This window comes from Brassica oleracea, chromosome C4 (genome assembly GCF_000695525.1).
Source record: "Brassica oleracea var. oleracea cultivar TO1000 chromosome C4, BOL, whole genome shotgun sequence".
Taxonomy (NCBI): Eukaryota; Viridiplantae; Streptophyta; class Magnoliopsida; order Brassicales; family Brassicaceae; genus Brassica; species Brassica oleracea.
This window is the reverse complement of record NC_027751.1, coordinates 39816636-39833209: the sequence shown is the minus strand read 5'-3', so window position 1 is coordinate 39833209 and position 16574 is coordinate 39816636. Positions and strand designations below refer to the sequence as shown.

Genomic DNA, 16574 nt, shown 5'->3' with positions numbered 1-16574 from the left:
GGGTTTCATAGATTTCGAAGAAGAAGAAAAGGATTAGACTCACATTCCTCTTCCGCCGGCAAGAGCTTCCTCAGATGGGTCCTTCCACTCGTCGACCCTAGAAGCCAACCTAGAAGAATCAGTTGGGAAATTGATAAAAGAAGTGATGAAAAAAAAGTGTAGAAATTTTACACCCAGCCGTAACGGCGGTCAAAGAGAAGGCGTCTGGAGGAGCGTTTTTCTGCGGTGGCTGGCGGTTCCATCTCTCTTTCCTGCTGGACAGGTACAGCCTCCACCGATGGAAAGGTAACAGATATGGTGGACACTATAATAATAATAATGGGCCTGTTGATAACTATATACCCAACAAGACTTTACCCCATAACACGTTGTTGTGCTATAAAAGCCTTACAAACAGAGAATCTATCAAACACTTTTAGTATCTTTTTTTAATTAAACTTTATATTGATTAATCAAAGAATGAATAAACATTTACAAAGGATTATTTGAAAAAAAAAAACTATAGAAGAACAGATAAAATACTATGGTCCTTAAAATCTACTACTATCAATCTGTATATACCTCCGGCCAACTACGAAGTATCCCTGAGAACTTATAACTACCAGTATACTTCAAAGAGAAAATCCTACTACAGCCTCCTATTAAAACACTTTAGTATTTTTTAATGAAGTCTGTGAAATACTCTTTGATCAAGCACAAGTCTTGTGGAAAAATATAGTCAAAGAGACTATCTATGATGAACCCCAAATTAGGGTTTAGTCTCAGGTAGAATGTTGAGCTGAGACAATCTCAAGTTACACAACTCTTGATGGAAGCCGGAGAACAAGCTAGCTTCCAAAAGAAAAAGAAAAATGGTAGAGAAATCGTATACTAAACAAGAAAAAAAAAACTCAAAAGGCTTGGGTTGCAGAGGCGTAAAAGTAACGAATGTTTGGACAATTTCTGATATTAGAACCATCGGTGTCCATACTCTGTAACCTATTGCTATTTCTGATATTTGTCGAAAATTTCTAAAGGAAATTTTTTGTTAGAAATTTATCCGTCGGAAATTTGTCAGATAGCCCCGAGAAAATTCTGACGAAATTATTTTCCGACGAGATAGAACCGACAGTTTTTTCTATCGGAAATTCATCGAAAATAGATTTCCCGGCGAATTTCCAACAAAATCCTCCATAATAATTAGTTTGTTTTCTTGAAGTGACATAAGAAAGGAATCTGTTTGGAGTGTTCTTCAAGGGAGATTAACCTCGGAAGCGGCTTAAGGGAAATATTGTAGAAGAAATAATCAACATTACGTAATAAGGGAGATTGATTTATTCGCTGAAGAATACAAAATGAAAGAATCTATTTTGTAGATCGTTGGGTCTAAGTTTTCCTCTAAAGTATAAAGAGGGTGTACATCGAATGTGTTGGTTAACACACAAAGAAAGCTTTTAGTCGAAAGAATTTTTGTGAGTCAAATACTAAGGCGTTGGAAGCGTGAGTGGTTCAAAAGACCTAATACAAGTTTTTGAACACGAGTGTCTAGTTCAACAAGTAAATGTTTGTATTAAAATGATGAAGAATTGCTTTTAAATGAAACTTGTATGTTCAAAAGATTAATCTAGTCGTATTGAAATGAATTTTCCTTGTGTTATTGTGTTTTCTAGTTCATGTATAAGATAACTCACATTTACATATGACCCTTCAACTTATTACACATTTTTTCTTCTACAGATTTTACTATATTAATTTATATTTTCATCCCTATTCAAAAACTCGCCCAAATTATTGATAAAACGGACGATTATTCGTTCTTCGTTATCTCACCGTGGTGAATCAAAAGTGGGTAGACTTTGTTACTTCCGTTGGAACCTTACCCATTATGATTAAATTGAAATTAATAATATGAAGTCAAATCTATAAAGGGAAAACATACACACCAAAAAGATAATTCCAAACAAAATTGGAATTATATTATCAGAATACATCGGAAAAGATATAAATATCTGGATGACACCGGAATTGATTTCGATCAAAGATCGAAAGAACAAAAAAAAATTGCTTTCTCTCTCTCTCTAAAAGATATATAAGAATAAAAAGAGAGAGAGAGAGAGAGAGTAACTCACTCTTTTTATTTAATCTCTTGTTTTTAAATAAAAAGATATTTTCTGCGCTAAACAAATATTATCTACTTCATTTATTAAATAAGTTAATTGTTTTTAGAATGCATCCCAAAATATTACTTATTTTGAGAATATTTTTAGAAAATTTATTACTCGATCTTTTATTTAACTAATATATGTATTTAAAACATGCTAAAAAGTGAAAATTCAGATGTTATTCAGAGCATAGCGATTAGTCGCCAATCCAAACCATATTCACTTGGATGGCATTTTACAGACCACAGATGGTATACATTTAAATCATGATATCATATGGAAAAGTTGTACCCTGATTTGGGAATGTAACAATATACTTTTGGACCGGACACAAAGGCTCTTCTAGCTTTCTCATGGAAACTTCAATGTTCTCCGAAATTATAACACTTTGTTTGACAGGTTTTATCGAGAAGTTTACCGGTTACAAAGAATCTTTGGGCTCGGGGTATTGAATGTGATACTCAATGTCCAATTTGTGGAGCTGAGGAAGAATCAGCAAACAATGTGATTTTTGAGTATCCAATAGCACTTCAAACCTGAGCGCTTTCAAAAATTCCATCTCATCTAGGAATTTCTCGAGTCCCTTAGTCTTTACCAATATGGACTACTTATTCTGGAGGCTCCCAAATGAACCGGATTTAAGCTATTAACCATGGATAATGTGTTATATTTGAAAAAATTGAAATGATAAATTCTTTAAAATAAAAAAAAGACGCCACCAGAAATTCTACGTATGGATGAGATTGAAAGGACATTGTGGACGAAAGCGCAAATCAAGGATTTTTCAGTTGTGAGAGAATATCCCACATCCCATGGGAGTCTGGAGTTTAGCAATGCGAATTACTGCTATGTTGATGGATCTTGGAAAGAAAATGCAATCTATACAGAACAAAGATGGTTTTGCAAGAAAGAAGGAGTAACCGAAAATATGATGGGTGCCATGAATATCATTAGGAGTCTATCACCTTTACATGCAGAATGTGAAGCAATGATTTGGGCGATTGAGTGCATGAAAACCCTTCATATTTCAGAAGTGGTGTTTGCAACATATTGTTCTCCACTAGTGAAGATGGTGTCTACACCGACAGAATAACCGGCCGTCACTACACATATGGAAGAATTTTTGTGATGTAAGACGTTCTTTCCCACTTTGCCTATCTGACATATTTCAACGGTAATAAATACATTAGTTGATAAGCTAGCACACAGTACTCGGAATCTGCCTTCTACTATGGTTTATGTTGATTCAGTTCTACTGTGCTGGCCATCGAGTTTGGATTCTTCTTAGTGTAGAATAGAATAGCCTTTTGTTGCCAAAAAAACAAATAATGAACACTCAAGGGAAGAAAACACATTGATAAAATCCGCAAACTATTATCTCTTTCTTATTAGTCTTACTATCTGATTTGCATTTTAGTTTCAGACTTGTATTTGTAAACTTTGATTCCTAGTTTTGACAAACTCTGTACTCTGTCATATGTATTTCCACAACATGTTATCTATAATTTATGTCTACCTATAAGGGAGCATCGCACTATTAGATGGGTTTGTGAATTATGTTATATGCATTCCTTAAATTATCTTTCAAACATAATCTCTCCTTTGTCATCCGTGTCTAAAATTGTAGGCGTCAAACTAACTAAACATATAATCAAAATTAATATATAAAATCAATTAAAAAAAATAAGTATAACAAAATATAATTTCAAGTGAAAAGTAATATATAAAAAGATAAAATTTAAAAGAGACAGGTTAATCATATATACACAAATTTCAACTAAAACATGAGTGAGAAACATAAATAAAAAAAATATATGCATCTAAGTTGAAGCTCCATATCAAAGGCATTTACTATCACAAGGATCAATTCTTAACACAAACATATAGAAATACAAAACTTCATTTAGTTGAAAGTAACAGCTTTGAATACACACAAAACATGACATCAAACCAATCCATTGTTATTACTGTGTAAAATTAATGAACACACAAATCTTACAATCCACAACAGAACATATATAACACAATTCTTCTATAAGATATACAACAACGAAATTGGCCCGCAAAACCCTTACCAAACGAGCTACCACATCCCGCCAAAACCAGAATATTGTTGCATAAAATAAGGAATTTGCCTTCTTACAAAAAAAAAAAGATATACAACAACGAACAAACACACTTATTAGATATCAAAGACGAACCACTAATAAAATAAATATAGGTTTAAATGGATAAAAATACTTTTTAGCGCTCAAAATGGGCCTATTGGGAAAGGCTTCCATCCGAATTGAAAGAGCGTGAGAGCCAGACGTCCTTAGGCGCATGTGGCATGGATTCCAAACTCTAGAACAACTGTTGATACTAATAAAAAGACAAAAGTAACCTTTCATGAGAAACGCAGGAGCACCACACCAACCCTCATCGCCTTCTTCCATCTCTGTTCTGCTTGAGAGAGTCACAGTCTCGTCTCTATCGCCTTTTTGTCCACTCACTACACGCCAAAGCTTAAGACCTTATCTCTCTATGGCTTCCTCTCTCACTGCCGCTGGCACTCAGCCCTCTGCTCCTTCATTTTCCGGCCTCCGCCACACTTGCCCCAAGCTCGAAGCCGCCGTATCCTTCTCCCACCGCGTCAACTCATCTATCCGTCTCGTTTCCTCCTCGCACCGGTCTCCTAGAGGCGTCGTCGCCATGGCCGGATCCGGAAAGGTGCTTTCATCTCTATAAGAATCATATGATTCAATGCTTAGCTTTGGTTTCTCGAGAGAATATGTTTTAGTTTGCGATCATCATGTCTGATCCCTACTTGGTTTCTCTCTCTTATGTTGCAGTTTTTCGTTGGAGGAAACTGGAAGTGTGTAAGTACAATAGTCCCTAAGGAATCCAAATCATCTTTCATCTCTCTTATCTCTCTCACTGGAACTAACAAGTCTCTTGTGGCATGTGTTCTAGAACGGGACTAAGGAGTCCATCACCAAGCTTGTCTCTGACCTCAACACTGCAACCTTGGAATCAGATGTTGGTGAGACTTTCTGCTCTACTCTTCCTTCTTATCATTTGAATCCCTATGTAATTGTTTCTTTAATGATATGTGGTAGATGTGGTTGTGTCGCCTCCATTTGTGTACATCGACCAAGTCAAATCTTCCTTGACAGACCGTATTGAAATATCTGGTCAGAACTCTTGGGTTGGGAAAGGTGGTGCCTTCACCGGTGAAATCAGCGTGGAACAGCTCAAAGACATTGGCTGCAAATGGGTCATTCTTGGCCATTCCGAAAGGAGACATGTCATAGGAGAAAAGGATGAGGTCAGTTAATAAAAATTTATAACTTGTTAGTTTGTTCATTTAAAAAAAAAGTTTTGTCAAGCCAATGTTTGCTCTGGTCTCTCAATAGTTTATCGGGAAGAAAGCTGCTTACGCGTTGAGTGAGGGTCTTGGAGTAATAGCTTGTATCGGGGAGAAGCTGGAAGAGAGGGAAGCAGGCAAGACTTTTGATGTTTGCTTCGACCAATTGAAGGCCTTTGCTGGTATTATTACACACTGATGTTTTGTTTTTTTTTTATTACTTGCTGTTTCATGGTTCAAACCATGTATTAAAAAGCAGTGTAATATATCTATTTTGTGTGTGTGTTTTCAGATGCGGTGCCTAGCTGGGACAAGGTAGTGGTTGCATACGAGCCAGTATGGGCAATTGGTACTGGCAAAGTTGCATCTCCTCAGCAAGCTCAGGAAGTCCATGTAGCTGTCCGCGATTGGCTCAAGAAGAATGTCTCTGAAGAAGTCGCTTCCAAAACGAGGATCATATACGGAGGTGCGTTTTAGTTTTGTTTAGTTGTCCACCCTCACGAAGTCAAACTGTATGATCTGATTGTTTTCCTTTAAAACTGTCAGGTTCTGTCAATGGAGGCAACTGTGCAGAGCTTGCCAAAGAAGAAGACATTGATGGTTTTCTTGTCGGCGGTGCCTCCTTGAAGGTTTGTGTTAGTTTAGTTGTGAATACTGCGGTTGGTTGGTTGAATATAATGTAACCCCACGTTTGATGTGTGACTATAGGGACCTGAGTTTGCGACCATTGTGAACTCAGTCACGTCAAAGAAAGTTGCTGCTTGATTGAGACAGCTTTCCGCACTTCTCCACGGAACGGATGAGATGATGAAATAAAAGGGAGGCTTGCGACCTTGTCGTTGTTGTGTTCTCACTTGTTCTTGAACTAATAATGAAAACAAAAATTGATTCATGAGTTCTGGTTTGAAGGAAGTTTAGTTCTGCAACAGAGAAAAAAAGGTCTTTGGTTTAAGATCTTGTAACTTATAAAGTGTTTAAACTATTTACTTGTGAATTTAAGAGTCCTTTTCTATAAAATCTTAAAAACAATTCTCAAGCCACACATTTAAAAGTGTAATAAGCCCTCTCAATGGAGGTCAATGTTGAAGTCTTTCGTGATGAATCTTGATAGTTAAATTGTCTTCTGAAGAAGAATTGTATACAATCAATCCTCTTGTTAATGTTGTTTTCTTCTACATTTTTGTTTTTTTTGCAATTGTCTAGTGTAAAATTCCAACTAATGTGGTCCACTTCTTTCCTGTAAAGGGGAGATCTAAATCATTGTAAGTTAAGCTGAGTAGGATACGTATGACAAGAATAAAAAGAAAGATTGTCTAGATGGTACAACGCATGAACAAAAAAAAAGTCGTTTAAAAACTCTAAACTTCCTCGAGACTGAACTTAAAACTCTTTCAAAACGCCAAAAAAGACTTGAGTCTAGTAACTGCAAAGAAGCAAAAAGGCTCTTTTTTAGTTCTTCTTGCTCTTTGATTTCCCAGACAATGACTTGGCCAAATGAGTTCCCTGAAGGCACAACAACACACACTTCAATCCCAACGAAGAGGAAACAAACTCTAAAAATGAGAGAGAGAGATGCAAACCTCGAGCCACTCGTCCATTGATGCGTCCGTAGACCTTGTTCCTACTTCCACCTTTGACACCTTTTTGGTTTTCTGGAAACAGAGGGAGATTTGTCAGATAAAATTCCACAAAATAAGATCAAACACACACAATTTGAAATGTTCAAAACAGGTTGCTGGGAATAGCATTGATGATGGGGTTTTACCTTGGTGAGACGCTGAACTTGGCTGTATGCCCATAGACCGAGGAGGAGGAGGAGAGCAATCCCAAGTGTGATAAGGAAGACAGACTCACCGCTGAGAAGACCTCCAGATTCAACTACCTCGATGGTTCCATTGTAGAAGACACTCTGGTATGGCTTCCCTTCCACGTCGTAGATGACATAACCCACCAGATCAAATGCCCCAGGCTGTGCAAGACGGAGTTAGATTACTGTTGTTTATTTAAAAATGTGTGTTTAGTTGTGGGATGTGTGTGTGTTACCTGCAGGTACTGGCTAACAGCAAAGACGTAGGGGAATGTTGCTTGAACAGAAGTTGGGATGGAGGCATTGTTGTATCTCTGCAAAATGAAAGGAGGAGGGGCATGCATGAGAAGATCAGGAAACAAATATTTTCTTGTGGGAAAGGTATAAAAGGAAAAGGAAGATACCATCGTGGTAAGATTCTGAACCAACAACTTATGATCATAAGGAAGATGGACGCTGGCCCTGATTCCCATCACACCAACGGTAGGTTTCCCTGTAATGTCACACACACAGAGGCAATATTGGGTATATTTAGAAGATTGTTTTTGTTAACAAGCTAACAGAAACACACAAAAGGGGATCAGTTACCATCGTTCTTGAGAGCAACAAGGAGCTCAGTCTCTTCTCCAGCTGGAACCACTGCAGAGGGAAAACAATGGGAATTAAAATATTTTTAAGAAATGGCAATAAAGATCACAAATAACAATGGATCTCTTACCTCTGGCACTGTTTCTGGGGAAAACACAGACAGTCTCAACTCCTGGAGCTGAGGTCAAGTTGATATCCAAGTCCTGGTCATCTTCGTCAGCACCAGAATCACTGTGTTCTCCGACAACATCGTCAACAAGACTGGAATGATCATCGTCCACTTGACTTCTAGCAACTGAGAAACGGGATAGTAAGAGAAGAAACAAAACGCATCATCAGGGTCCATTGTATTACAGGTAATTAGCAATTTTTTCGTGAATCAAAGACATGCAGCACGAATACACTATAATACATAATCTTACACTAATTGGCAATTCGATCTAATATACATAGTAAGATTTGTAAATTTCTCAACGACAGTAGCAGCAACACACATAGAACAACAGATTGTTATTATTGTTATTAAGTCGCGAGCAATCGGATCCATAACTAGGATTCAGGAGATCTAGATCCGTCCAGAAACATCAGATCGGAACCAAACCCGAAACTAGAAGAATGCGACGATTTAAAAAAACGGATCTAGATCCACAACACTAGATAACCAATGAGAAAGAGAAGGAGGGGAGACCTTGGAGCAGAGGAGATGCGAGGAGAAGGAGAGCCAGAAACAAAACCCTAACATTCATCTTCATCTTCTTCTTCTTCGCCTCTCTTTTTTTCTTTTCTTGTTTCCCTCTGGTCAACGGCAATTTCACAAGGAGAACAACAAACACTCGTCCTCGATCGATGATGCTATTTATGCTAATGTAACCAATAAGATAATTATTATTTCTGAATGAAAAAAATCACAACCATAGAAACTCGACGAAACGACAGCGTTTTCTTTTGTTTGGTCTTTCATTTGAGGATTTGTTACTTTGCTTTATAATAATACTAGGGTCGGTCCGCGCTACGCGCGAGATTTGGATTATGTATCATTTTCCTTTGAACGGAATCGTAAAAGCATTGTTTGTTAGGTATTCTTTAGTTTCATGATGTATTGATTGTTTTACATTATGAGATATTTGAAAAAAATGGTGGATTTTTCGTCGTTAGATATGCAAGTTCAAACGTATGTGAACTGTATTTTATAGGACTATTAGAGATATTGGGCTATCACGTTTGTTAATGTGGCTTTGTATGGGCTTGACGAATTAAATTATGTAACGCTTTTAAGTAGTCGAATATATTGTTGGATCAATTTATTTTTGATTTTGTTATCTTAGTCTCGGTTTAGTAATATCTTATCGACCAAGCAATCAGTGAGTTTTATATAATTTTAGTGCAGCGTACTTCTACCTAATAGTAAATTTATAAGGATGTTTTTTAAGAAATTTGCATATGTTTCTATTTGTTTAATTTTTTTAGCCATACCATTTTTTTTTTGACATTTAAGAATCCAATAAGAAATAAATGTTAACCTTTAGTATTAATTTGTATTGCTTTTAAAATACTTCTTAATAAATGGAGAAAGAATTTGATGTGTTTCATGGAAAATTGTAGAACTCTGAAGTTGATTTGTTTTATATGATATTAGGGTTAAACTCGTCCTACTAACGGATAAGCAAATGAAAATAACTAAAAATAGATTATATTTTAAATACGTGTAAGAAAATTTGGTTTGCTTTAAACTAAAATAATGTTAATCTTTACTATTTGTTTTTTTTTATTAAAAATAAAAGAATTTATAAATTAATAATAAAAATTTCATTAATGTAATTATTTTACCTTTTTTTCTTTTTATACATTTCTAAACCTACTGTTGTAGATAATATGAAAATTTTAATTTTGTTTCTGAAATTGATTATTTAAGAATATACATATTTTATTAAAACTTTTTCAATTAAACCATATCATCCAAACTGATTAAGATTATTAAACAAATATTATTATTAGTTTTAGAGTATAATTGGTTGTTGTTTTATTTTTATTTGATTACCTTTTGAATATGATTTTTGTACATTGGTTTTATTATATATATAATTAGTTTATTATTTCCTTAAAAATTTACCATATTTTTTATTAGTAAATTTTTTATGAAATATTGTTATTTTATTTTCATAATATTATATTTTTCAACAGATATATTGCAAGCTATATTTTTGGATCATGTAACACTGATTCACTGAATAGCTATTTTGAACCGGAATTTTTAAAAGTATATTATTATGAAATTAATTATCTATTATAGTCTATTACTATAATATAAAGTTATAAAGTAGATTCAAAACAATAATTACTTTAAAATCATAAAATGCAGACTTTGATAAGCATATAAACCTTGACCAAAGGTACTTGGATATGGGCAAGTCTTTAGGATACAATTCATTGTATTGTTGTTGTATCCAAACCCATTGGAAGTAGTGTCGAAAAATTCTATTGATTCAATATACGAACTCGGTGGTTCGCAAGTTGCTGTAAACTTACTCTGTGCAGGCTAACATATCAATTGATGTACCAAGTGTTATTAACTGAAACAATTTTTTCCAAAGTAGTACTGTAACTGGTAATTTTCTAATGACTTGAGTAGAAGAATATTCAGAGAAGAAGATTAAAGAAGAATCGTAGTCTAGAAAGAATACTATATACAATAACACATAGACCAAATCATTGTGCACACTAGTATTATTTTTCTACATATGGGCTTATATATTAGTAGATATGATTAGTACTGCAGATCTATATTTTGTATTCATCCTCTTGTGTGTCCTCTCTATCTCAGTAGCCGTACAACTGCAGCAGATACACATCTATTTCTCTCTTCAAAAGATCATGTCTGTCATGTTTAACGTGCTAAAGGATGACACAATCATCATCTCCGTTCATGAGACAACCTTCATACTTTGAACATGAATAAGATTAGATGACATAGGGAAATAAATATCTACCTGAAACTTCTTCATGTACTATAGATTAATAATCGAGATCTGAATGTGTTCTGTTTTGACTGATCCTAAAACCACAAATATAAGACCTATTAATACAGTGCACCAAGAAAAAAACTCTTGCAAAAGTATTCTCAGGAAAAATGGAATTGCAAGTTCCTCACTTTAAATGAAAGAGACATGTCAAGCTTCTGCATCAGTTTCCTTGTCGAAAAACACAAGTGTGATAAACGTCCTGCAAAAAAATATTCCATGTGTGTTTTAAGAATATTAGGATCCTCACACGTAAGCACTAAACTTTAAAATTAGTATAAGTGACAGTATGCATGTGTTTTTAACTCTAGACACAAATATACCTCCTACCATCTTTGGGTTTATGCTACTTGCAACAACAACCTTCAAGTTTCTTGTGAAAAGAGATCGCTTGTGAGTCAAACAGACTGAAAGTGACAATGATATGTGTGTGAAAAGGAAGGCATATCATAAAAAGGTCAACATATATGCAAAAGGAAATTAGATAATTTATGAAAGTTTTGAATAGATTCAAATATAGAAGAGTACCTGTCGATCTACATAGTCGCCATAACTCGCTCTTTTACTTGAGGAATGTCACTCACCGTACTTCTCATAGCAGTGAGCTCAGTAATAACGTCTGAGAGATTAATAACATCTTTTTTTATTCTGTTTCAATGATAAGTCTGTCATAAACAGTCTTTAAGAAGCTGTACCTAGAAGATGTGTGTTGGTGTTGGCTGGGCCAAGAAGCGAATCGTGATCACCGAAACGTTCTTCAGGAATGTGAGAATCTGGTTCGTTTAGCACATCTAGATTGGTTGAATCACTGTACCGGACTGTCAGAAGCAAGTCTGAAAGCCTGAAGTTCTGGTTGCACCGGTGAACCAGCCTGGAGACGGTCTCTGTAAGTGGCTAGCCGGTGAACATTCATGGTGGCTGGCATGACGGTTGACCGTAACAAATGTGAAAGAGATCTTTATGAAACAACATTGAAAAAAAACAAAAATAGGTTCAATGAAGATCTAAATCTATATAAAATAGATCATCCTTACGAAGGTGGTTGCTGGAAAAATAAAAAAAAATACTATGAGCATGAGATAATATAATATTCAAATCACCAAGAATCAGCTTCCCTGAATCGGAGCAACCGCACATGGACGGTGTAAGAGCAGTCACCAGTCTTCAAATAACCAAGAAGAACCGATGAGTTAGCCATGATTGAGAATTTTCTTTGTTTTCTGTAGAATAACAAAATGTTAGGATGATGTTCAAGAGTAGAAGACTTACCTTTTTATAGGTAAAGAAAACTGCCTTGGTGTTAGATGAGTATCATTAATGAGACGTTTCGGCTGACTTGATTTGATCTCCATTGTTGCTCTAGCTCATTCATCGCATAGATAGAAGACAACGGCTAACTGTATCCTAACTTAAATGAAACTGTGCATTTTATGAAGATGACACGTGTTACGTTCACAGCCATCGACTTAGTGACGTAGCTTCACCAGGAGAGAGCAAAACACTCTTTTATATAGATAGATAGATATACATCACACAATTACTTGTTTCTGTTATGGATAATTACATAATTATGAATATCAAATCTATTACTTTATGTCAAAAGTATAATCATCTGAAACATTCTTTTAATCTATGTGCTCCCTCCCACTCTAATCACAACATCATCTCACACAAATACTATTATCATATATATATGAAAAAAATAACAAAACTAAACAAGTTTTTCTTTTTTAAGTAATAAACAGAGGACAGAAAGTAATGGTATCAAGGCGGAGCGATAATAAGCATTCTTTTTTTAAAAAAAAAGCATTCCACCGCTACTACTATCTGATGATTCATCATCATGTGAACAAAGATTCCAAGTGATCCATCCATCAATAAGAGCATATGTTTGTGCTCCAGATTATCAATCAATCAATTCCCATGGACTGTGTACCGTTCCCATTTCTTCGTCGGGTCGTATATCTGCCCCCCAAATATTATTACGAAGAAACAAAAAGATTGTAAGAACCAAGAATTTTGACTCTTAACATTCTCCAAGACATACATGGATACATTCATTATAGTGATTTAGAAACCAGCAGTAGTTTACCTCCCATCTGGAAGCAGGGAATATATGCTTGTTCTTCTCGTACCAATGCCTCTCCACCACTTTCCCCGCATGCGACTTCCAAGCACACATTTTTATAGTGATTTAGAAACCAGCAGTACTTACTACCATCATCAAACTACTTTGTTTTCTCATGGAATTAGATCACATACCTCGTCTTTCTCGATCGTTGCATCTGCAATTGTTCTCACGTCTTCATGCACATCAAAGTGAAACAGCTATTAAAGAAAAAGAAGAGCACGAAGAGTCTCAGCTACTACAGTGTTTTCTAAATAAAACTTCATGAAAACATTGTGAACAAGGCATTACCGGTCCACTCTTCCCCCTAGCCTTGTTAATGATCAGCTCGTAGAAACTGTGTTGCTGCATTTTTTTTTGCAAATAAACACCAACACACAACATCCCCTTGTGTTATCTTTTATGTTTTAGATAATCAAACTCGGTATGCGTTAAAAATGGTTCTCACATGTGGGATTATAAGATCTTCTTTTACGTATAACAAATTCTCAACTGATGTCGTCCGGATCTCCCTGAAGTCAGGGGCAAGCTGCTGTTGAACTGCCCTTAGAAAATTCCCAATTGCGTCACCCTTTCGGACCTGTATAAATCATAAAGGGTAAGAATATGACCTAAGCTCAAACCAGTAAGACAAAAGGTGTAGGCTTGTGCTTGCCTGGATAACTCTTCTATGCCCCGTCCCATCCCAGTAACTATAAGTAATCTGAAGAGGCTCGTCTGAAAACACACACACACGCACAAAAGTACTTGTTAGACAATCTTCCTTGAATAAAGTATTATTAATGGAAATTGGGAACAACTTTTAATCTGCTCTTGTTCACGAGTCCACTGCTTCTTTAGCCTTTCGCGTTCAGCTTGTTCCTCTGCCTCCCGCTCACTGAAACAGTAGCTTAAGTTAAGGATTGCTGCGGCATAAGCAGACAATGAAGACAGAGAGAGAGAGAGCAAGAGATCACCTGTCAGGCAGGAAATTGGTTTCGACTGAGGGGTCCTTGCCAAGTTTTCCGAAGCGCAAGTTCGCTGTTCCAGGACTCAAATATGTTAATATAACTCAAAGAGGCTATGCCAGCAAGCTATTTTTGCATGTCAAAAGCTCCAACAACCAATCTATGATTGTAGAACTGAAGTCACTAATACATGATGAGATCGCAGAAGATGTGGGACAGTGGTTTTAACTTTGTGACGAAAACAAGTATCATTACCAACACGAGAATTCACTTACTGTTTTCTCCATCATCTCCATCACTGTCATCGTCAAGATCTTCAGAAAAAGATAAGCGGGAGCTTCCCTTGATCTTTCTCTTCTTGTTACGCTTCTGTTGTTGAAGCTCCTCTTCCCTGAGTGGTTTAGAAACAAAGTCGATGAAGCTTGATCGCATTAAAATAAAAAATAGAATGGAGTGTAGAAAGGAAACTAACTCTTGGAGTAGCTTCTGCAACTTCTCCTTCTCTTCTTCCTCGAACTTATTACGAATATTAACCCTCTACAGATACAAGCAACACCATAAGCTATGTAAATTAATATAGAGAAGTGTATAAGTGGAGAAGCCGTTACCTTCTCGACATATTCCTCTCTGGTGACTAAACCGACCGTTTCCTTCTTAAAAGCAGTGTCAAGAATCTAAAGTAACACACAAATTTATTAGTATTAGACAACTAACTAGTAGTCACAAGCCCAAACATCACTAAAAAAGAAAACATTTTGGCCAATCAGTGCAACTTCATTTTATCTAATGATTTTTCAAAATTTTATTTCATGTAAATACTTGAGAATTATAATTCAGAGCCGTAAGAAGATGTTAATTTAGTTCCTGCAACAATCTACCAACCATTGGGAAGACGGGATCAAAGCAGATGATTAACCTAGGATTAGGGAAAGAAGAGAAAGAAGAGTGGAACCACCTCGCAAGAGCTGGAGCCGAATTGGAGAAGACCTGATTGCTCCTGCCCGGAGGCAGTCTTGCTCTTCAACTCCTGGATCTTACGCCGTTCAGCCTCTCTTTGCTTCTGCAGCCTCCGTATCCTCACCCCATCTTGCGACGTACCCACGTACCCGTCCCCCATTCCCGACATCTTACTACTCTCTCTCTCTCTCGCTACGAATTCAATTCTTCCCACTTCCGACCGCCATTGCTGGGTGGGTGTTTGAGTGAAAGCTATTTTATTTTGGGTAAACTGCTTGTGCTCGTTTTGGGCTTTTAATGTTTTCTTTTGGGCCTTGTAAATATGTATTGGGCCTATTAAGCCCAGACTATTTCTTTATTTTATTAAAGATGTTTCTGTAATTCTTTTCTTTTAGTTTCAGTTGCCATCATCTTGTGCTATTATTGTGCTCGGAGCCTAGTCATCATCTTCTTGTCCATCACCATGTTGACCTACCAGTTTTCATTTAGCTGATTATGCCATCTTGCATATTTGCTCTAGCTTTTGGTCCTTTTGGATATCGCTCGCCTATATTTGTTTTTCTTATAGTTTTTTGGGGCATTTAGCAACCATTGAGCTTCATAAGTAGGATAAGATCCAAGTTGACAACTTGTATCATTTGTTCATTATTTACATTTCTAGCAAAAACAAAAAACAAAGAGAGCCGTAGCCGCGAACCTAACTTACAAGATTCTTATAATCTCGCTAAAAACACTGAAATATGTATCAAAAGAATCTAACTAAATGTTGTCATCTTACAAGAAATTGATATGGATCATACTTTATTGTCGAAATTCAACATTTTAATACACGTTTAGTCTCTAACTACTAAGTCGTCATTTTTGCATATGTCCATGTATGATGTATTTGATCCTTGGCATTCTTACTATTCTGAAAAGATTGTATATTAAGCTTAAACAACCAAGACAATTATAATGTTCTCTTTAATTTTTTTCATTGGAATATTTTTGATTGCATAGTGCTCTTGCAAGAGACTGATTTCAACCTAAAAAAAAATTGTTATCTAATGAGAATTGAAGAGTATGGCAAGGATAATCTCCTACTATAAAAGAAATCTTATTTACAAGCAAATTTGGCAACAATTGCTATGATCAAGAAAGCTGCATAAGAAGCCGCAGATATAGCCTTTCAGCACATCTATGCAGTCTATACCGCAAATCACTTTCTTTCTTTTATTGAATGAATGTTAAATTTATTCAGATAAAAAAAGCTTATTTACAACTGGTGTGACTTTGTTTTTGTGAAATAGAAACTATTTATAACACTGAAATTTCCTCCATGTAGTCCATCCACTACAAGAAAACATCGGTATTCTGACGGACATTCCGACGGAAAATGAAATCTTCGGAATTTCCTCGGAATATACCGACGGAATTCCGAGGAAACATCAATCCGTCGGAATATTCCGAGGAAATTCCGGAGAACTAGTGATCGATCGATGCGTTTTTGGACATAAATACATCGATCGATCCGTTTATAAAAAAACATTCGAGATTTTGAAACCCCAAACACTAGTTCCTCAGAATTTCCTCGGAATATTCCGAGGAAATTATAAGGAAGAAAAGGGTTTCCTCGGAATTTCCTCGGAATATTCCGAGGAAAT

The 16574-nt window shown here is 35.9% G+C and overlaps 4 protein-coding genes and 1 long non-coding RNA gene across 6 annotated transcripts in view; 1 reads left to right on the top strand and 4 right to left on the bottom strand.

The window, feature by feature from the left end:
- The window catches only part of LOC106340561, a 1015-nt gene extending 725 nt beyond the window's left edge, over positions 1-290 (bottom strand). Inside the window, exons 1-2 of the mRNA XM_013779420.1 lie at positions 172-290; positions 44-97 (exon numbers count right to left, since the gene is read on the bottom strand). Of these exons, the coding sequence (XP_013634874.1) occupies positions 44-97; positions 172-242 (125 nt within the window). The 5' untranslated portion in view covers positions 243-290. The remainder of the gene's footprint in view (positions 1-43; positions 98-171) is intronic.
- Positions 291-4514: 4224 nt separating this feature from the next.
- On the top strand, positions 4515-6516 carry LOC106342575 (triosephosphate isomerase, chloroplastic). Its single transcript, XM_013781549.1, has 8 exons — positions 4515-4850; positions 4973-4999; positions 5094-5163; positions 5240-5448; positions 5537-5669; positions 5780-5953; positions 6034-6116; positions 6196-6516. The coding sequence occupies exons 1-8, from the start codon at positions 4530-4532 to the stop codon at positions 6250-6252; spliced, it is 1074 nt and encodes a 357-aa protein (XP_013637003.1). The 5' UTR covers positions 4515-4529; the 3' UTR covers positions 6253-6516.
- Positions 6517-6725: 209 nt separating this feature from the next.
- On the bottom strand, positions 6726-8746 carry LOC106342577 (translocon-associated protein subunit alpha-like). Its single transcript, XM_013781550.1, has 8 exons — positions 8571-8746; positions 8013-8177; positions 7883-7933; positions 7699-7787; positions 7531-7608; positions 7253-7456; positions 7068-7139; positions 6726-6990 (listed from the first exon to the last, which is right to left on the bottom strand). The coding sequence occupies exons 1-8, from the start codon at positions 8632-8634 to the stop codon at positions 6937-6939; spliced, it is 777 nt and encodes a 258-aa protein (XP_013637004.1). The 5' UTR covers positions 8635-8746; the 3' UTR covers positions 6726-6936.
- Positions 8747-10627: 1881 nt separating this feature from the next.
- Positions 10628-11833, bottom strand: LOC106340469. Of its 2 annotated transcripts, XR_001269400.1 has the most exons (6): positions 11595-11833; positions 11428-11518; positions 11223-11306; positions 11031-11101; positions 10870-10934; positions 10628-10774 (listed from the first exon to the last, which is right to left on the bottom strand). It is a non-coding gene; the product is annotated as an uncharacterized LOC106340469 (long non-coding RNA). The 2 variants fall into 2 exon arrangements; XR_001269399.1 differs by having other exon boundaries at positions 10628-10934.
- Positions 11834-12593: 760 nt separating this feature from the next.
- On the bottom strand, positions 12594-15104 carry LOC106339530 (protein XAP5 CIRCADIAN TIMEKEEPER; the record flags this gene model as incomplete). Its single annotated transcript, XM_013778357.1, is given in 12 exon segments — positions 12594-12864; positions 12992-13066; positions 13162-13227; positions 13319-13372; positions 13476-13607; positions 13683-13744; positions 13828-13904; positions 13984-14047; positions 14250-14365; positions 14447-14511; positions 14583-14648; positions 14930-15104. Coding segments are annotated over 12 exon segments (999 nt in total). The 3' UTR covers positions 12594-12813.
- Positions 15105-16574: the final 1470 nt, after the last annotated feature.